The sequence below is a fragment of the Hippocampus zosterae genome, chromosome 20, assembly GCF_025434085.1.
Source record: "Hippocampus zosterae strain Florida chromosome 20, ASM2543408v3, whole genome shotgun sequence".
Lineage (NCBI taxonomy): Eukaryota > Metazoa > Chordata > Actinopteri > Syngnathiformes > Syngnathidae > Hippocampus > Hippocampus zosterae.
The window spans coordinates 634,222-651,728 of NC_067470.1; the positions used below are offsets into that span (position 1 = coordinate 634,222).

Genomic DNA, 17,507 nt, shown 5'->3' on the forward strand with positions numbered 1-17,507 from the left:
ACACCACCTCCGGGGTGGAAAATCCACTAATGAGGACACCGCGTTGAGCGGGCCCGCCCATCCTCTTCTCCGTCCTTAATTAAGCAGCGTGACTCTCCTCCTCGAGCCAACAGCATCCAGAGTTGGGGTTGAAGAAAAACAAAACAAAAAAAAACATTCACAAATTCATCATGTTTGGGGAGAAGCGTCTATTTGTTCATTTATACCGTGTGCTTCACTATTATTATTTTTTTTGTTTGAGGTTGGATGAAAGCGGCTGGAGGCTCCTGTGCTTGGTGTACATTGTCTCATTCCAGATAAAGGCGGAATAAGTGGCGGACCAACTGAAGCGCTTGCCATTTCCCGTAACCAACACAGATGCTTGTATTGGACTTCCTTTTTAAAAAATTTTTAAGAAAATGTTCACAGGTGCCCATAATGTGCAAAACATCATGTTGTAAACAATTTAAAACAAAAAAAAAATTGAAACAAAACCCGAGTCCAAACCCTCATGTAGATCAGGGAGCACTAAAGGATCAAGTGTGCCATGACTAGCTCCAATTTGAAAAGGAGTGCCTGAAAGAATGACCAATCCCCGCGGCCATGGGATTCTCCTCCCAATCAGGCAGAGGGGGGGCTACTAATTGGAGCAGAGGCGAGACCTGTCACAGCCTCACGCTTGCGCTCGCTCTCATCTCGCAGCTAAATGTCAGCCGGCCATGTACGATGACTGTGCTTCCTTTCCCTTGCAATTATCCGCTGTACACAAAATGATTGTCACAGAAGCAACCCCCCCCACCCCGCCCAAGGGTCTGCGCTTGGTCCGAAATGATCATACCAATGACATCGGCCACGTTTGTCATGTTTTTAAAGCTCTATTTGCCGGTAACTATACAGCAACTTTCTGACTACTGTGGAAAAATAAGAACATCTCTTAATCCAATTAACGTTCTCAATGCTAGTCACGCATGCGCGGCCGTCACGTAGCGGAAATAGCTTGCGTTTGTTCACTCAACCGACGTGGCGCCGCAGCTGAACCCATTTCCAAAATTCTACTAGCACGCGTTGCAACAAGCAGCGGCATTGAGAAGGATCGTGGCACTTTAGGGACTTGATTCTTCTTTTCGCAATTGACACGTTTTGTACAAGCAGCTCGTATGCGCATCGGCATGCGGCGCTCATTGCTCAGCGGCTGCATGCCGAAGCAACATTTTGTGTGCGTAAACCTGCAGGTTTTAGCCAAAGGTATCGGAGCACACGGCCGCGCTCCGATGAAGCGGCACATTCCCCGCCACGCGGCAGAGAAGCGGTGCGATTGGCACGCGTGCTGGGAACGCAACGCGGAGAGAAATGCCATCGCCGTAATGGCGGCATGGGGAGTAAGTGACTATAACCTGAGATCAACTCGGCATTAAGGAGCGCCCTGTGGGTACTTTAACAACGAGAGACGATGAGCTGATTGTGAAAAAAATCGCTGTCACGGTGAGACAATGAGCGCTCGGGTGACAGATGCGCAAATCACGCTGTGCATTTTGACCAAAACGCTCCTGATAGATGGCCCGGCTTCTCGTTTTTCGCGTTTCCTCACGTCTCTCACGTCTTCTTTGTGCTCAGGTGACTTTGACGACGCACCGCTTTGTGTGTGGTGTGTATAGGTAGGGATGGATCTACCTATACACACACACATACATATATATGAATATTCATTCATTCATTCATTCATCTTCCGAACCGCTTGATCCTCACTAGGGTCGCGGGGGGTGCTGGAGCCGATCCCAGCTGTCTCCGGGCAGTAGGCGGGGGACACCCTGAATCGGTTGCCAGTCAATCGCAGGGCACACAGAGACGAACAACCATTCACGCTCACACTCACACCGAGGGACAATTTAGAGTGTTCAATCAGCCTGCCATGCATATTTTTGGAATGTGGGAGGAAACCGGAGCACCCGGAGAAAACCCACGCAGGCCCGGGGAGAACATGCAAACTCCACACAGGGAGGCCGGAGCTGGAATCGAACCCGGTACCTCTGCACTGTGAAGCCGACGTGCTAACCACTGGACTACCGGGCCGCCTATATATGAATAGTGTCTGGGAATTCTGGCGACAAAAGCCAATTTCATGGATTGCCACCCTCACCTGTGGCCTGTTCTAAAAACCTCAGGAAAGGACAGTCAACGCATTTCAGCAATGTTTAATTGGACCGCATGAATGAAAGGTTTCTTCCCCCTTTCTATGGCTTCCTCTCCTGCTTTCTTTGGGTGATAGATCTGCAGCGTGACCCCAGTTAATTGAAACCCAGGAGACTCTTCTTGCATAAAATCAGATTTCTCTATCCATAAAAGGATTTTGTTAAAAATAGCCCAAATCCGGCGCGGCTCACAACCAAGAGCCCGCGGCGATGGAGGCGAGCTTGGCTCCAACCTCTTCTGGCCTCCCTCAGTCGCCGCGGTGAGGCAAAAGCCGCCTTCCGCTCACGAGCTGGGGACCCATTAATTAATGGCTAATGGCAGGAAAACACAGAGCCGAGATCTTGGGGGCAAACACCCGCCTCCCGCACGGTAACCTCCAAAACAAAAGACGCACTCTCGCCCCTCATCCTTGCGAATTTGTCTCAAATGTCCCTCGGACAAACAACGGGAAAGTCAGGATGGACGAGAGTGAGAATGACAAAACCCCCATCAGATCAAATACTGGACTGGGATTGGATGAGACGGGTCCTATTAACTGCGAGCAGAGTCGGCGGGTGTGGGGACTTGTTTCGTGCGCTTGCTGAGCCGATTTTCATTGATGACGATACGGTAACGACATATTCCATTCCATCCGCGCGCCAAAGTCATCACCATCTGCAATAACGAAGCATCCAAACGCTGCATTCCGATCCATGGGCAGCCGCGTAGGATTTGGGCTTTGGGGCCTCCGCGGCTGTTATTGTGGGGGGGATCAGCAATGGCGCAACCCCCACCCAAAGCTATTCGGGGAAGGGAGGAGGGTCCGAACTAATGAAGGCAGCCGGGCCTTTTCCCTTGAACGCAGAGAAGCCCGAGGGGCTCCCGGTGACCCGAGGACAAAAGCCCCAAATGGGCCCCCTCGGGCTCTCGCCATCCTTGGCTAATTCATTCATTAGGAATACGGCGTCACTCGCTCCCATGCGAGCACGCGAGCGGGGTTGCGCGTTGCGCCGACCGACGGGCGTTTCCTTCCGCATTTTGTCGAGTTGGGAGGCGAGACGAGATGCAGCTGGGCGGTCGGTCCAATGGGGGCTGGCGGGCTTCCCCCCGCGCTGCTTCCGCAAGAAATTAATAGGTAGCGGCGTTGATGCGTTAAATTACTTTGCATTGGACAGCGCAGACAACGGGATTATTTATTCTTTTATACGGCCCGTATTAGAGCGGTGAGCCTTCTGCTTTGCTTTTAAATTCCAGCTACTTTTCCATTGCCCCCCCCCCCCACAACAACAAAAAGCATCCATGCTAATGTTTCAGTATCCCATGGATAGATATTTGAGGTTCTATTTACTCAACCCCCCCACCCCCCAAGGAAATAAAGTGCTATCGTTCCACCGTCTCTCCCTATGGTGCTGTTCATAGCCGATTCCGCCGTTTTTTTGGACTGGTGTTTTTTCACGCTTGCTGGTACGGCTCAGCCCCGAACCTGTGCTGTTAAATGAACGCCTTTGACGCGACTCTAGTGCGCTCAGACGACTCTAACGCTTTGGCGCGTGAGGGTAAAGTCACAGATTCTCAGAGCCATCAATCATCAGACTATCGAGACAACATCTTGGAGTTTATTGTAAAAAAAAAAGAGCGGGCTGCCTTCACACTCGCGGTTAGCAGTTTGCGGGAGCTGAGTGCAACACTCCAAAATGCGAGCAGATTCTTGATTGTACAAAAACGGAGTCCGTTTTATCTGTGCAGTCAAAGAATCCTGACAAAGGGCCATCTTTTGAAGTGGGGAGCAAGAGGTCACTTCATTCTTCCCTTCCAACTTGTTTTTTTTGTGTGCAAATTTCCAGCTGCAGAACCGTGTTCCTTTCGAGTCTCTTCAGTGATGTTGTGCACATTGGCCATGTGTTGGCGTGCGCTCCAAAAGTGCCCAAGCGCCACTAGTCCCTTGTAATCACAACCAGATCGTTCAGTTTGGGGAAGTTTCAGCCGCCCGCAGCAGTCGGTTGTCTTCAGGTGAAGAGAGAGCCCCAAAACTCCATCTGACGCTCATGAGGCATCTTGGGCAGGGAGGCTCCGGAGAGATCCTTTGAGGCTCAAATCAAAGCCTGTGACAGCTGCCCTCTCATACATTTTGCGAGAGAGCTCGGACTTTCTTTCCAGTTAGTAGTCTGCTTTTTAGGTCCTTGATTGAAGGAAGCTTCATTTTCTCACGGTTTTTACTGTAAACGTTCAAGAAGATGCCGACGAGCACGAGGAGGCCACCGCAGATGTACCTGTATGAGGGTGTTGGGGGATTGGGGAGGGGGGGTGACAGAGGTTGAGTATACTCAAGTGACGACAATGCCACCTGAAGAAAGGTTCACTTTCGACCCAGCGTTGCAGAAACGGCACATTACAAATTGAGAGTGCATAAAATGCGCCACAAATGCATGACGATTCAGTGATAGGTCAGAAAATGAACAGTCGAGCCGCTCCTTTGCCAGAAAGAAAATAAAGAAGCTGCACTCGGCGTGGGGAAAGTCTGACAATTTTGTGTGAGATGAATCACATTCGCAGCACGAAATGGGACCTTTTTTGACAGAGCCAATGAGCAAGTGCGGCAATGAGGGTCACGGCCGGCGAGACAGAGGAGCACACTACAAAAAAAAAGGGGCAGCAACGGAGCGAGGACGTGAAAACCAGGGGCGGGAAAGTCAAATCCCAGTTTTCTCAGTCAAAGCGGAGTTCGGCGGTCACGTCGTTAAACAGAACCACGCTGGCCCAAGTCCAAAGGTGGCGGCACTTACTGAAAAGTGAAGGGCTTGCTGAAGAACACAAAGGAAAAAAAGATGGTAACCGCCTTCCGCCCTGTAGTCACTGCAAAGAAGGAAAACGCGCTCAGAGGCACGCGTGGGTTAAAAACAAAATCAGTCAAGTCGAGTTCAGATATTTGACCCAAAAAAAAAAGTTGTAAAACTGACCTGTAACTGCAACAAGGGCATCAAACAGCTTGATCAAGGCCAAGACAAAAGAGATGCCCAAAAAACCCGCAAGAGAGAAAAGGAAGGCATAACCGTACGTCCGCACAGGGTCCTGCGAGAAGACGACAAACCGCGTGACAAGGAAACAGAAACGCGGTTTGGGGACCATCAACATCATGACGTGCGAGCTCACCTCCGAGCAGAAGGACACGGCGGGTGCCAGCCCCCCCACGCACAGCAGCCCGGCCAGGATGTACACAAAGCCGATGGAGTACGAGTACAGCACCTGTCGACGCAGCCGGCGCAACTCCACTTCACAGCTGAGCAAAGACGCGTGACCGACATCGCGGCAATCCGAGGCGCGACGCCCATCCAACATCTTCTTTATTCTCATTTGTCCTCAAATCTTTCACACGATGAGAATACTGAGGGAGGGAAATACCATTTCGGAATTGGAGGCGTGATGACGTTTCATGGCTTTCTCTTGCACATTTCCAATGGCGGCATCGGCACACAGCGCCAGGGAAATGAAGAAAACACCTGAAGAAAAACAAACGGACTTTAACACGCAGGACAGAAATGACTCTCTTTTTTTTTCCTTCTCCGCCGTTATTTAGTCAGCTGGCGTACGCACCTGTGACATTAAAGTTGGGTGTCACTTTGCTGTCAGCCAGCATGAACCAGACGAGTCCCAAACACATGCAGACGGCGGCGGCCACGTCAACCGGCCGATAGCGCTTATCTGAAAGACGGCGGCGGCAAACAGACGCCAAACGGCAGCTCAATGCAAATGAAAACCTCCATCCCGGGACTCGCCGTCATGTCAACGACAACGCTGACAGCCCGTTGACTGCTCGTCATCCGTCGACTGAGTTTGGTCGCGTGACGCTCAGAAGCTGAGCCCCGAGCGGGCGCGATGTCATTTTCAGCTGACGGCGACAGTGACGTCAAGAAAAACGGGTGCAGTTTCATATTGGACAACCGCGATATTAATATTGATACCTTGTTTGACGAGTGGGTCCGCACAGAACAAGAATTCCTTGCTTATTTTACAAAAAAAGAAGGAAAAGAAAAAGGCGAGACGTACCTTGTAAAAAGACTCCTCCAATCATGACGGGAATGAGTTTACAGCACTTGAAGATGACCTGCGTCGGGTAGTTCAAGTAACCCAGGGAGGTGTTAGAAAGGCCAATGGTGGCCACTGTTAGAAAGGCAAGTATCATATACGTCTTCCCGGGTATCCTGGAGGATATGAAAGGGGGGGGGGGGGGGGTCAGTTTTATCCCGCAAAAATTTAGGTCATTTGAATATCTAGGTAGTTTGACATAGAGTAGAACAGTTCTACCTTCTGCGTTTGTCTTTTGTGAATTGAAGCTCCGTGAGTCCAAACAGAGAGTAAAAACCAAATTGGACCAGAGTGAGGTACCAACCGAAGGGCTTAAAGCCCTCCACTGAAAAGATGAGCTCCTGACGGGGGCAAGACAAATAAGCAAGATGGTCACAACTTGAGGAGGCCAGCTCCGGCGCTGAAATACATATGGCGAGAGTATGTGTTGTATTGGCCTTCTTACCTGTACGTATCCATAAATGAGATAAAAGAAGAAGACTCCAGCCACACAGATGTAAAACTGCGCCAGGGCACTGAAGTTGCCGAGTCTGATTCCGAGAACCCTCAGTTCCTCCAGGGACTTGATATGAGGGGACATCAACTCTGCAGATGCCGGGATGGAGATGGAAATGTTCTTCCGCGGAACGTTGTACCCCGCCGGGCCGTATTTCGCACTCATTGTGCCCAGGAACTACTCGTGGCTGTGCAAACACAAAGCATCGTACCATTGCTCGATTACATTGATTTATTTAAATCATTTCATCTGCCGAGGGGGTCAATAAGGTGTTTCAATGTCACCATTTTTAAAACCTACGAATTAAGAAGACCTGGTGCAACCGTTCCAACGTGAAGAATGCTGCATACACACGAATTACCATTCAACTTTGAAATGCAGTGATTTTAATGTTAAGGTGACCATGATTTATCTCAGCTATTTTTTTTTCTCAAAAGGCTGACTAGGTGGTTTTCTTTTTTTTACCAGTGCCCAGTTTCGGCATCAATTATTTAAGAACAAAATGCGCCCCCCGTTTTAGTTCTTTTCAACAACGATCTCATATTTTGGGTGGCTTTATGTCACCGTCACTTTCTGAAGTGGAGCTAATTGAGCTATTTTCCCTTTCAATCCCGTTTTTGAGAACTTAAACATAACGCGACGAAACAGAGCATTGCCACGATGCTCGACTGTCGCGGTGTCAAATGTTAAAAAAGACATTACGAAAAAACATCAAGAAGAACAAGACAGGAACCGAGGCGCCAGACGCAAACGACATCCTGCCCGTTACCTTCCGCGTTGCTTTGAGCTCCTCCTGCGGGACTATTCCGGCGAACGGCACCACTGTAAACGTCTCTCAGTCATATTTACTAAATGTCATTTAGTGGCGACGAAACTCGCCCGGAATCTTCTTCCCCAAGTTGCAAACAAGCTAACAGGAAGCGCCTCGGCTAGCAAGGCGCAAGTCGCGCCGGCGGAAACGGCCAACCACTTCCGGCTTGCGCCGGCCGAAAGACTCTCATTCCATTGGTCGCCCTTGTCGCCAAACAACCGACGGCGTGAATAGGCGTCCGCACTTTGGGGACTGCTTTGCCGTTGAGAGCGGATGTCCGGTGGGCCAGCGTCATTTGAGTCCGGCTCACTCCTATTTCATTCTTATTTTGGAGCTCCTCAGCATCAGTGGCAGAGCGACGCGGTCGCCGTCGTAGGTGGTCGGGAGTCACCCCATAGTACTTCCTGTCAGAGATGGTCTCCAATTAAAACCAATAAAAGTCATCTATACTGCGTGTCTCTTTCAATTTATCTTTGTGTAGCATTTGTCTTATTACTTTCCTTTCTGCCTCACATTCCCCCTTCATTCCTTCCTTGTCCTTCTGTTTATGCGCAGTGCTTTATTATTCCTTTCCTGTGTAGTCATGCCCAAAAAAAAGTGCTTTTGCTTTTTTCCTCCCCATCCTACCTCTCTTCGCCTGTATTTCTCTCCTTTTTGGTTTTTTTTTTCTCGTTACCTCGCCAGCCAGAGGTTAATGCACTCTAGGAAGGCATTATTTCCTTCTCTGCCCTCCGACAATATAAAAATTCAGAATGGACAGCTCAATCCCTCTTCCATCTCAGATTTGATTGTAATGGTATTGCCTTCTGTCCCTGGGAGGCCCCTGTCGCCTCAGCGACCGGGGCCTTTATGACACGAAATGGCGAGCCTACCATTTTTCCTTCTATTCAAAAAATTCCGTTAATAACTCATTTGGAATGAGCTGTCTCCACTCCGGCCAGTTCCCTCACCCCTGAGCTCAAAGGGTCACATTGTACAGAAGAAAAGATGCAGGGCTGAATTGGACATGGAAGAGGTTAATTCATCTCTCAAAATTTACAGTCCGAGGGGCCCGCTGCTCTCCCACTGACGAGACCAGAGGAAAAAAAAAAAGGATATTTACAACCTCGTGAAGAAAGTGCGCACCTCAGTCCGGCCGCTTCCCCATCCTTGCCGTCCAACTTTATAAGTGTATCCATTTGTCATGCGTGATGGATTCATCCAATAAAAGCCATTTGCCCCTTTCTTTGTGCGATGCCGTGACATAATACAATCATTATTTGTTGATTATTCAAAAAGGAACATGGTGCGAGGGCAACGGTTTGGAATCACACCACCCGACCCGCAAGAAATAAGTCGGGCAGAGGGCACGACGACAGCCCGGGCTCGTCTCAACTGCTGCGTTTGGGGACCCCTCAGATGAGAATGGGCACTAGCTACTAGCCGCGGCCCAGAAATCAGAAGCACAATTTAGCAGCCATGTCATGTCTTTGTCATGCTGCGTGAAGTTTGACCGAGAGCAAGAATCGGCAGCTCGCGAGCCCCAAATGTTTTCCTGACCGCCTCGTGCGCACGCCGCCCATGTTTGGAGAAGGGGCTACTTTGGCAACTGTGCGCACGGGGTCACGTGCGGCGCAAAAGGTGACGGACGGTGAAGAGGGGAAGCAGGCAGCGTTTGGCTTTCTGGGAGGCAGCCAGGAGGGGGAAGCATCTCTCTTCAAAAAGCCTGCTCCCTTCAGGTAGGCCAGCTCAAAAGTCATCCATCCTCCGATCACAATTTGCCAGCAATTCTCCTCCGGTGCTTTTTCTCGGACAGAAAAGGAAAAGCGCTTTGCGCTTACCGCAGCGAGACGGTAAATGACACGATTAGTCCTTCATTGTGCCCGGCCGGGCTTATGACGACCGAGGCGGAATTGCGCGCTGTCATCTAATTGGGAGTTTTGCTGTAAGCAATCGTCCTGTTTTTGCTCAGAACCTTTAACGAGGTCATGGAATTCAAAAGCTATTGCTTTTCAAGACTTTTCTTTCCAATTATTGAAGGTAGTCACAGCTACACAATGTCCATCAGGCAGCCAGACAAATGTGGCCCGGGACTGTTGTTGCCCGTTGGATCGGTGCTTGAGGAATTGTTTCAGGTGACGGGCCTGCAAACCCGAGCACGACGTACACGACGCAAAATTGGGCCTTGCTGATTTGCAGCGCGGCGACGCTCATGACAAAGGGCAAAGTTACCGCTTTAAGATCCGGCAGGAGCCCACGCGAGGCTCGCATCTCCCAGCTTGAATACACTCAAGTTGGGAGGCCATCACGTTTGGGGAAGGCCTCTCATGCACTTGTTTATTTATCTGAGCCGCTTTTGCTGGTAAAGTGATCAGATCGGGAGACATAACGACGCAAGCTGTTCTTTTCAACTGCGCTGCGGTCGTATTGAGCAATATTTGTCTGACGATCGTGGTGGGAAAACCACGGTTGGCAACACGCAGCCTCAACTTACGAGCGGATCCATTGCGGTCGGTGGCCGCGCCCCGGTCGGATAAGATGAGAAGGGAGCGGCTTTCGTCGCCGTCCTGCTCTTCCGTCTTGCGGACGTCGCGCGGCAAATTGATGACACGGCTGCGTCCGCATCCCGCGACCGGCCTCCTCCCGCGTCGGCCGCCCGCGCCTACAGCGGAGCGGGCGTACAATTACGCATAGTTTCATACATCTGCCCGCGCACCTTTAAATAAGCAGCGCGAATGCACAAGGTGATTTGTCTGGCAGCCACGCGACTCCATTGTACATCTTGATAGCCAGGGGATGCCCCCCAGCTATGTTTAAGCATTAAATAGTGTATTATTATTTCACATCAATCACGCCGAGATGTGAGGCGGGTATTCATAAATTTTACATCTCTCGCAGGCAGCTTTTTCAGGCCTCTCTCTTCTCGCTCTCCCCGTCACCTGGAATTCGCTTGCACGTCTCCAAGAAGGCTCGAGCGGGGCGGTCGTTTCAAAACAACACCACATGCATTTATGATGAAGTCGGTCTTTCCGAACTTCGGGGGTTCGGGGGCCGCCTGTGGAAAGCTGAAAGGGTCACTTTCAAATGTGTCGACTTTTTTGAAGGCGGTCAAGAACGCAATTCCACAATCGGTTGGATTGCTCATCGGCTTCCCGTTCGAGCTCTTCGAGCAAATTGAGCATTTTTCAAAACTTTTTATGCAATGAAACTGAAAAAAAAAGGGGCAAACAAATGCAGCTCAAAGTTCAGTTCTTGTTCGATTGCAAACTCTCAACGTTAGTTGTTAGACAATTTGACATTTTGCTCGAGATTTGAGCAAGCATCGTGCCAGTTGACGCATATGATTTGCTTTGGCGGGCCTCGTCAAATGACGCGGCGGGCAGGATCTGGACCTGCGGCGTACGCGTTTGGAGGACGCGGCAAGCAAACTGCTGGATGGCACATAGCTCACGTTGCAAGCGTGCACCTCCATTAGACCTCATTTTCACAAATAAACCACGGCTCGATTTTTCTTTTTTGCACCTCAAATTATGATTTCATGGCCCGGGGGCTTAGCTGCAGCAACACTTTTTTTTTTTTTCTTGCAAAAGTCATTGCAAATTGGGAAGTTTGACGAGACGCCAGGACAGCGAGTTGAGGATTGGAGAGAGCGATGGGGAAAAATGTCTTTGAACTAGTTTTTGCTTGCTGAAAATATTGCTCCTGGGTTGATGTTGCGTCTGAAGTGTTTGACGGCGGTGGGAATTTAGGGAGAGAAAAAAAAAAAAAAAACCAGCCCAGCAACAAGTGATTCAGTGAGAAGATGGCACACGGTCACAGGTGTTCCGTTCGTGCGACGTCACCTTGCGAAAAATTCACATCGGCATCTCGAGTGAAGTTTAAATTGTCCGGCCACTGCACAAGTCAGGATTCGGGCTGTCAATAACTAGCATGGTTTGTTTTTTTGTTTTTTTTAACGGAGAAAAAAAAAATCCCACTTCCAAACAGGCAAGTCTGTTTTCATCATTTTCTGGTTTCATGATTTTGGACGAAATGGGCGTGACTCCTTTCACACTTTGCTCCCGTCAACCTGTCCAGACTCACATACGCACAAATCGACTTTTGTTCGTTTGGGGGCCGTATAAAGAAAAACGGAAGGATGAAAGGGTGGCTTTTGGCCACTTTTTGAAACACGCAAAAGCCAATCAAGAAAGTCAATCGGGTGTTCGGGCAAATAGTTGAGGACTCGGGCGCTCCGGCTCACCGAGTAGCACCGGCTCTGCAACTTTAGAGCAGCTGAATCGCATCTCCGCACGCAGAACCGTCGTAAGGTGAGAGGATCATTCATGCCATGTCTTTGTCAATTTGTCAGAGAGCACAAAGTGGAAGGAACCATCGTGAGCTTCCGGCGCCAATAAGCAAGGCATCGAGTCGGCGCCTGCGACAACACACAACACAAAGCTGTTTTCTCTTCTTCCTGCTATATAGAATATTTCTTTTGCTATTTAATACGTGCATACATTTATTTCAGGGTTCAATCACACTTTTTCAAATAGCCCCCACCCAGAAATAAAAAAAAGCATAAAACGTTGGGATTGGTCAGCAGTCTGAGACCAGACGATAAAAAGATGGCCGGACGGCCGCCCGCCCCGCCTGCCTCTCCCAAAGCCTTTTGGACTTTGCCGTCTCCCTTTAATTGAAAAAGCAGCTCCGCCGCGTTGTCTTGGGATTTGTCCCTTTACATTGTAGCTTCCAAACAGGAAAAGCAATAGTGGGAATAGAGCCCTGAATGTAATTAATTTTGCGGGGACGGGCTGTACAGCGGAGGAAGAATTCTAATCAGTTGCAGATTCCTTCCTGTTTGCTTAGCGTGACCGCGGCCAATTACTCGTCAACTCAATGGTACAGTTTCACTTCCTGCGCAAGCCAGAGAACGGAGCCCATCCGCCGCAGCTCCGGGAGAAAAGTTTTCTTCACGAGACGACATGCTGTCCGTGGCCACCTTCTGGCCACCTTCACCCCCCCCCCCCTCCCCAATGCGGAACACGGCACGCGCTTTGCAAAGGAAATGAAAGCATTCCGGCCTTGACTTAGTTTGCCGGTCGAGCCGCTCTCACGGAACGGCCGCGGAGCAAAGGACTCAAGTCAAGGTCGCAAATGCGATACGATCATTGCAGCGACCCGAGCGAGAGACGCCGTTTGGGCACGGCCGCGGCGCCCCCCTCCTCCGTTTTGGAAAAAGCTCAACTGACCCAAATGTACTCCCGCGCGACCGGGATCCCGTTTGCTCTCGGCTTTTGAAGCTTTTCCCAATTTGGGAACGTAAGTGCACCTGCGTGCCTCTGGGAAAGGGTCAAAGATCTCATCGAGGGCCAGCGTGCTACGAGCACTTCCACTAAGCGGAAAAGTGCCATCTTTTGCATGGGCGGCAAGCAAAACTCTTCCGGTGTGACTTGCGCGGCCTTTTTGTTCCCCTTTGGGTCAAATAACCCGAGACTTGATTTCTGAGGGCCGAAAAGATTTCCGCCTCAATCATTCAAATGGAGAAGGAGAAGACAGGCAGGCAGGACTTTCTTGGGGCGAGACGTAAGCCGTGCGGAGCGAACGGGAAGGTCCGAGTCGCCAAACCAACGCCGCTTGCAAAAAATTGGGGACCCGACACTTGCGGCCGCCTGCTGCCAGGGATCGTCTCGCCGTCATGAGATATTCCAGGAAGAATTGATACCGCGGCAAGTACATTGATCACGCGCGCACGCATCGCCCCGAGGACGGAAGATGACTTTACAAGCAATAAGACGGGAGACAATTGCATTATTTGAGTGAAATAAGACGGAGTACATGCAGCGAGCGCCAATAGTCCAGGCGGGGGAGAGCTGGGCTGATGTTTCCGGGGGAGTTCGGGAGAGCCGCCCCCCCCCCCCCCTGCCCGTTTGCGCTCCGTCCTCAGGTGGCACGCTAATCCACTCAACTTTGCGCCAGCCGCTTCTCTCAATGCAATCAGGACGCGCGGGCTCAGCCGTGATTGTGTTCATTTGTAAAAAAGCATCCGAGACAAAATTGAACCCCGGGGCCGAGAAGCCATAAAGATGCTGATCGGATCGCCACCAAGGAGTCCGCACTCGGGGGCGCAGGGTGTCAGGGCTGGAGCCAGAAGAGCAATGACGGCGCGCGCCTCATTCGGAGCCGGGTGCCCGCCCAGGAATACCAACAAGGGGGGGGAAGACAAGCAAGCGCGGCTTGATTTGTCATCCCCCTCCCCCGCAGAACAGGAGGATGGCACATTAGCAGGGCCTCCCCGTTACGTTTCGCAAGCAATGCCGTTGTCGTTTGTCCCCGAGCCCCTCCCTGGATGTGCGGGGGGCCTTGTCTAGCGCAGGGGTCTCCAACTTTTTGGGTGGAGCTACCATTGACTCGCTTGGCGTTCCTCGCCCAGGAAAAAGTAAGCCGGAGGAAGTCTGCTTGACATGTCGTTTGGCGTCGGCCACAGTGGCGTTCTCCCCGTCGCGGCTCACGCGTTTCCGTGCTGAAAACTTCTGAAGACAGACAGATGGAGAGCGACCCCCCCGCACCACCCCCCACCCCCTCTATCCTTATGGCATTCCATGTCAAAGAGCAGTCAGCGGGAGGGACCGATTCCAGGAGGCCGATTGAAGAGCCGCTTTGATTGACAGCTCTTCCTCTGCCGCTCTGCCCCGAGGCCGATTGCCAATGTGCTTCGTCTCACATTTTCTGACTGAGCTAATCCAGTAAATTCCTACCAGACGTGGCGGCAACTCAGCAGAGACTTGCCGGCACTTTTTTCTTTCATCTTCCCCAAAATAAATGTTTTTTGCAGAAAACAAACCGGGGGGGTGGGGGGTGGGGGCTATAATTAGTGTAAGTATATCATTAAAAGAGTTTTGTAGCGTGCTAGTTTTCTATGAATGAAAATGTGGACTAATGACACGTGGGAATTAAGCTGCTGCTGCGCTGGTGATGAACATTGTCACAGGTTTCGCTCCGTCTCGTTATGCTGCGCCTTGCAAATGGGACTCCTGCCAAATTGGGCAAATGAATTGACTGGAGGGGGGACGGCCGACGATCTCATACCCCGCCCACCCGCGAGGTGAGAGGCTCATCCTCTCGACCTTGCAGCCGTATTCTGACGAGAGCCCCTTTTCCCAGACATGGCATCCGCCGTGTGCAAAAATACTGGCCACTTCCATTCATCACCATTCCTCAACGATGGCTCCGCATTTACGCCTGATTAATTGCCGAGCGAGCCCAATCAAGCCACGAATTACCTGCCTAACCTTTTGCGGGGAAACCCGGCGCAGTTAACCGTGTCAAGGAAAATTAAGAGGTCACAATAATGAGACTCATTCGCAGCGCCCCCCCCCCCCATTTCAAAACACTCATGGGAATCGGCGAGCGGATTGGGAGACCTTGGCAAAAACCACTCGACTCATGTCGACTTGTATCTTCCGACCCAACAGGCGGCACGTTTCTATCGTTTGCTGCCGTCCGAGCGAATTGCATTTGCATGCGCGAGGAGAAGGGCCACAAATGAAGCCTCCCAAGTGCACGAGGACGACGCGTGCTTCAGATTCAAACAATTCCTCCTCGGCACAGGCAATACATCTGTCATGCCTGCTTTTTTTCTTTTTTTTTTAAAGAATTAAAAAACATACTAATGAGCCGGCGTAACTCGAGGGCTGCGTCGCTCCGCTGACTATCATATTAATGTATTCCCGCGTGAATGAAACGCATCATCAAGTTCCCCCCATATTTTCCCGTGAAGATGACGGCTGGACACAGGGGTGTACCTTGCCCTCTGAAAAGATGAAGGGCATTCTTCATTATCAGACCTCTTGTGATTACTTGTTAATAGCCCCCACCCCCCTTCTCCCCCCCTTCCGGATTGACAACATGATTGGGAATTTGGTTTTTTACGAGAATGACATTGTTTCGGTCACTCGGTCATGAGGATACCGATGTGATCTATTAGTCAGTCCTCTTTGTTGGCAAGTTTTATATCTTTTGATGAAGCCATTTTTTAATGAGATTGCACGTGTTGAAATTTCAGCCAGATTGTAGAGGGAGGCAAAACATTTTAGATGGGCCGGCCATCCTGCGAGTGAAGAACGTGAGAAAAATGTGGAAAAAACATTCTTACGCTTTGCCAGATGACGGCCCGCAAAAGTTTGGAGCAACGAGGCTCGCAGCTGAGGTGTGACTGAAACGTCGCTTTGAATATTTGGACTCGACTTTGCCCACAGCGGTCGCGGAGCAAAGTGGGCGATGCGTTGATTGATCGCGTCCCACGGGGGGCGACGGGCGGCTTGACATTTACGCACAACAAACGGCGGCGGCTCGACGAAAGCGAGCTCACGCGAGCTATGCAGATAGCGCAGTCATTCATTTTTAGCGCGCGCGTGCTAAACCTGGCTGATAAACGATTTGCCTCGCAGCACTCGCATCCATATTTTATCACGGCAGACGGCGCGCTCTGTGGCGATGCCAGACTTTGTGTGCGTATCCGTTACGCGGGGGGAGGAAAGCTCACCGCGGCTTAGTACCCTAATTAACTTTTGCGGGGCTGACGGCATCCGACAACACATTTGCTGAAACCGAGAGCGGCGCGGACGGGTCGTCGGCTGCGCCGATAAACGCGCGTTTCTATCCCGTGCGCTTCCTCGCTCCACCCTTAAGCAAACAACTTTTCGCCGTGCCCCGGGTTACTTCCTCAGCCCGCTTTTATTGGTCCGATCCTTCGTGTTCACACTTGAAAGGAATTAAGGCGTGACCTATGACCATCCCTTGAAAGCGTTAGCCGGTCGACCGATGGTTTCTATTTGGATGGCTCCATTTGGAAATGCGAAGGAACGTCACCGCCACGCTGAGCGACGTCTTCCCTCGGAGGGCCGTTACGACGGCGAAACCGAATAAACGTGGAATCGCGTTATTATTGTACACAGCAAACGGTTGGACTACTAGTTTTGAAATCGATTTATCGTTCAAGTGAGTGGAAACGCACAATCTCAACACTATTGACCATTATTACCATTTACCATTCCAACAGACATTTGCACGAGTATTCAAGATGCATTATTTTGAAAACTGCGAGGCAGAGGCGCGAACCGCTCCAATCAGTATGCAGACGACGGTCGAGATTGAACCTCATCCGGACTGCCGAAACATTTCTTCATGCCCCGCCCTCCAAAAGCAAAAAAAGCCCCCATTTGAATCTCATCATCCCAGGATGGGCGAACGCATTCCCGCGTTAGCGGCCACGCTACTTGGTATTCCCCTTCGCGCCAGTCCGGCCCACGTCTCTCTGGGTAGCCGCGAAGCTGGGCAGGTGATGAATGTTCAGCGATTGTACGAGTCCGCTGGTACAAAGATTCAAATCCATGACAGTGAGAAATGGAAGAGGGCCTCGGGGGAAATTTGGGGCTGTGGGGAAGTGCATCCAACCTGTCTAAATAACAGATCGCATCCCAACTTGGTCACTTGCTCAGAACGTGGCTGATATTAGAAATGTGCCTTCGTTACAAATGAGAAAGCTCCGTCTGCCCTCAAATGAATCTGCAAACAAAACAGGCCCATTCGGCAAATAGATAGACGTGCTAATCATTTACAAAACCTCTCTAAAATGGAAAATACGCATGAAAGAATTTTTTTCTATTGACGGATGCATGCGCTACGCAGCCCCCTCCATGAGTCTCAACAGTGAATATAGCGATCTGACCGGGATGTCATTTTCGGTGGACAGAAAGCGTCAAAACGGCCGCCCCCGGAGCCGGCTAAAAACGGGCGGATTTTGCCGCTCGACTCATATTCCACAAACGCCCGAATGCCGCAATTCGACGAGTGGAGGTGCACAGAGCGTAAAATTTGGTGCTTGACTTCCCCTAGAAAACAAATGAGGTGAGTTATCCGCCTGTCTGCAACTCTCAAACAATCAATTTTCATCTTTGACACAAGTGTGACGAGAATGTCATCCGGGCGGTGTCGTCCTAATTGGCCGAG

General features: G+C 50.7%; 2 protein-coding genes across 3 annotated transcripts in view; one reads left to right on the plus strand and one right to left on the minus strand.

The window, feature by feature from the left end:
- zgc:101569 (uncharacterized protein LOC449822 homolog) overlaps window positions 1–17,507 on the plus strand; it is a 265,955-nt gene that overhangs the window by 64,888 nt on the left and 183,560 nt on the right. The window lies entirely within an intron of this gene.
- Window positions 3,745–7,741, minus strand: slc35b3 (solute carrier family 35 member B3). Of its 2 annotated transcripts, none has more exons than XM_052054025.1 (10): window positions 7,497–7,741; window positions 6,677–6,914; window positions 6,451–6,572; window positions 6,193–6,347; window positions 5,740–5,847; window positions 5,548–5,612; window positions 5,299–5,391; window positions 5,106–5,217; window positions 4,932–5,001; window positions 3,745–4,418 (listed from the first exon to the last, which is right to left on the minus strand). In XM_052054025.1, the coding sequence occupies exons 2-10, from the start codon at window positions 6,890–6,892 to the stop codon at window positions 4,268–4,270; spliced, it is 1,092 nt and encodes a 363-aa protein (XP_051909985.1). In that variant the 5' UTR covers window positions 6,893–6,914; window positions 7,497–7,741; the 3' UTR covers window positions 3,745–4,267. The 2 variants fall into 2 exon arrangements, with proteins under 2 accessions (XP_051909985.1, XP_051909984.1); XM_052054024.1 differs by having other exon boundaries at window positions 5,548–5,645; window positions 7,497–7,740.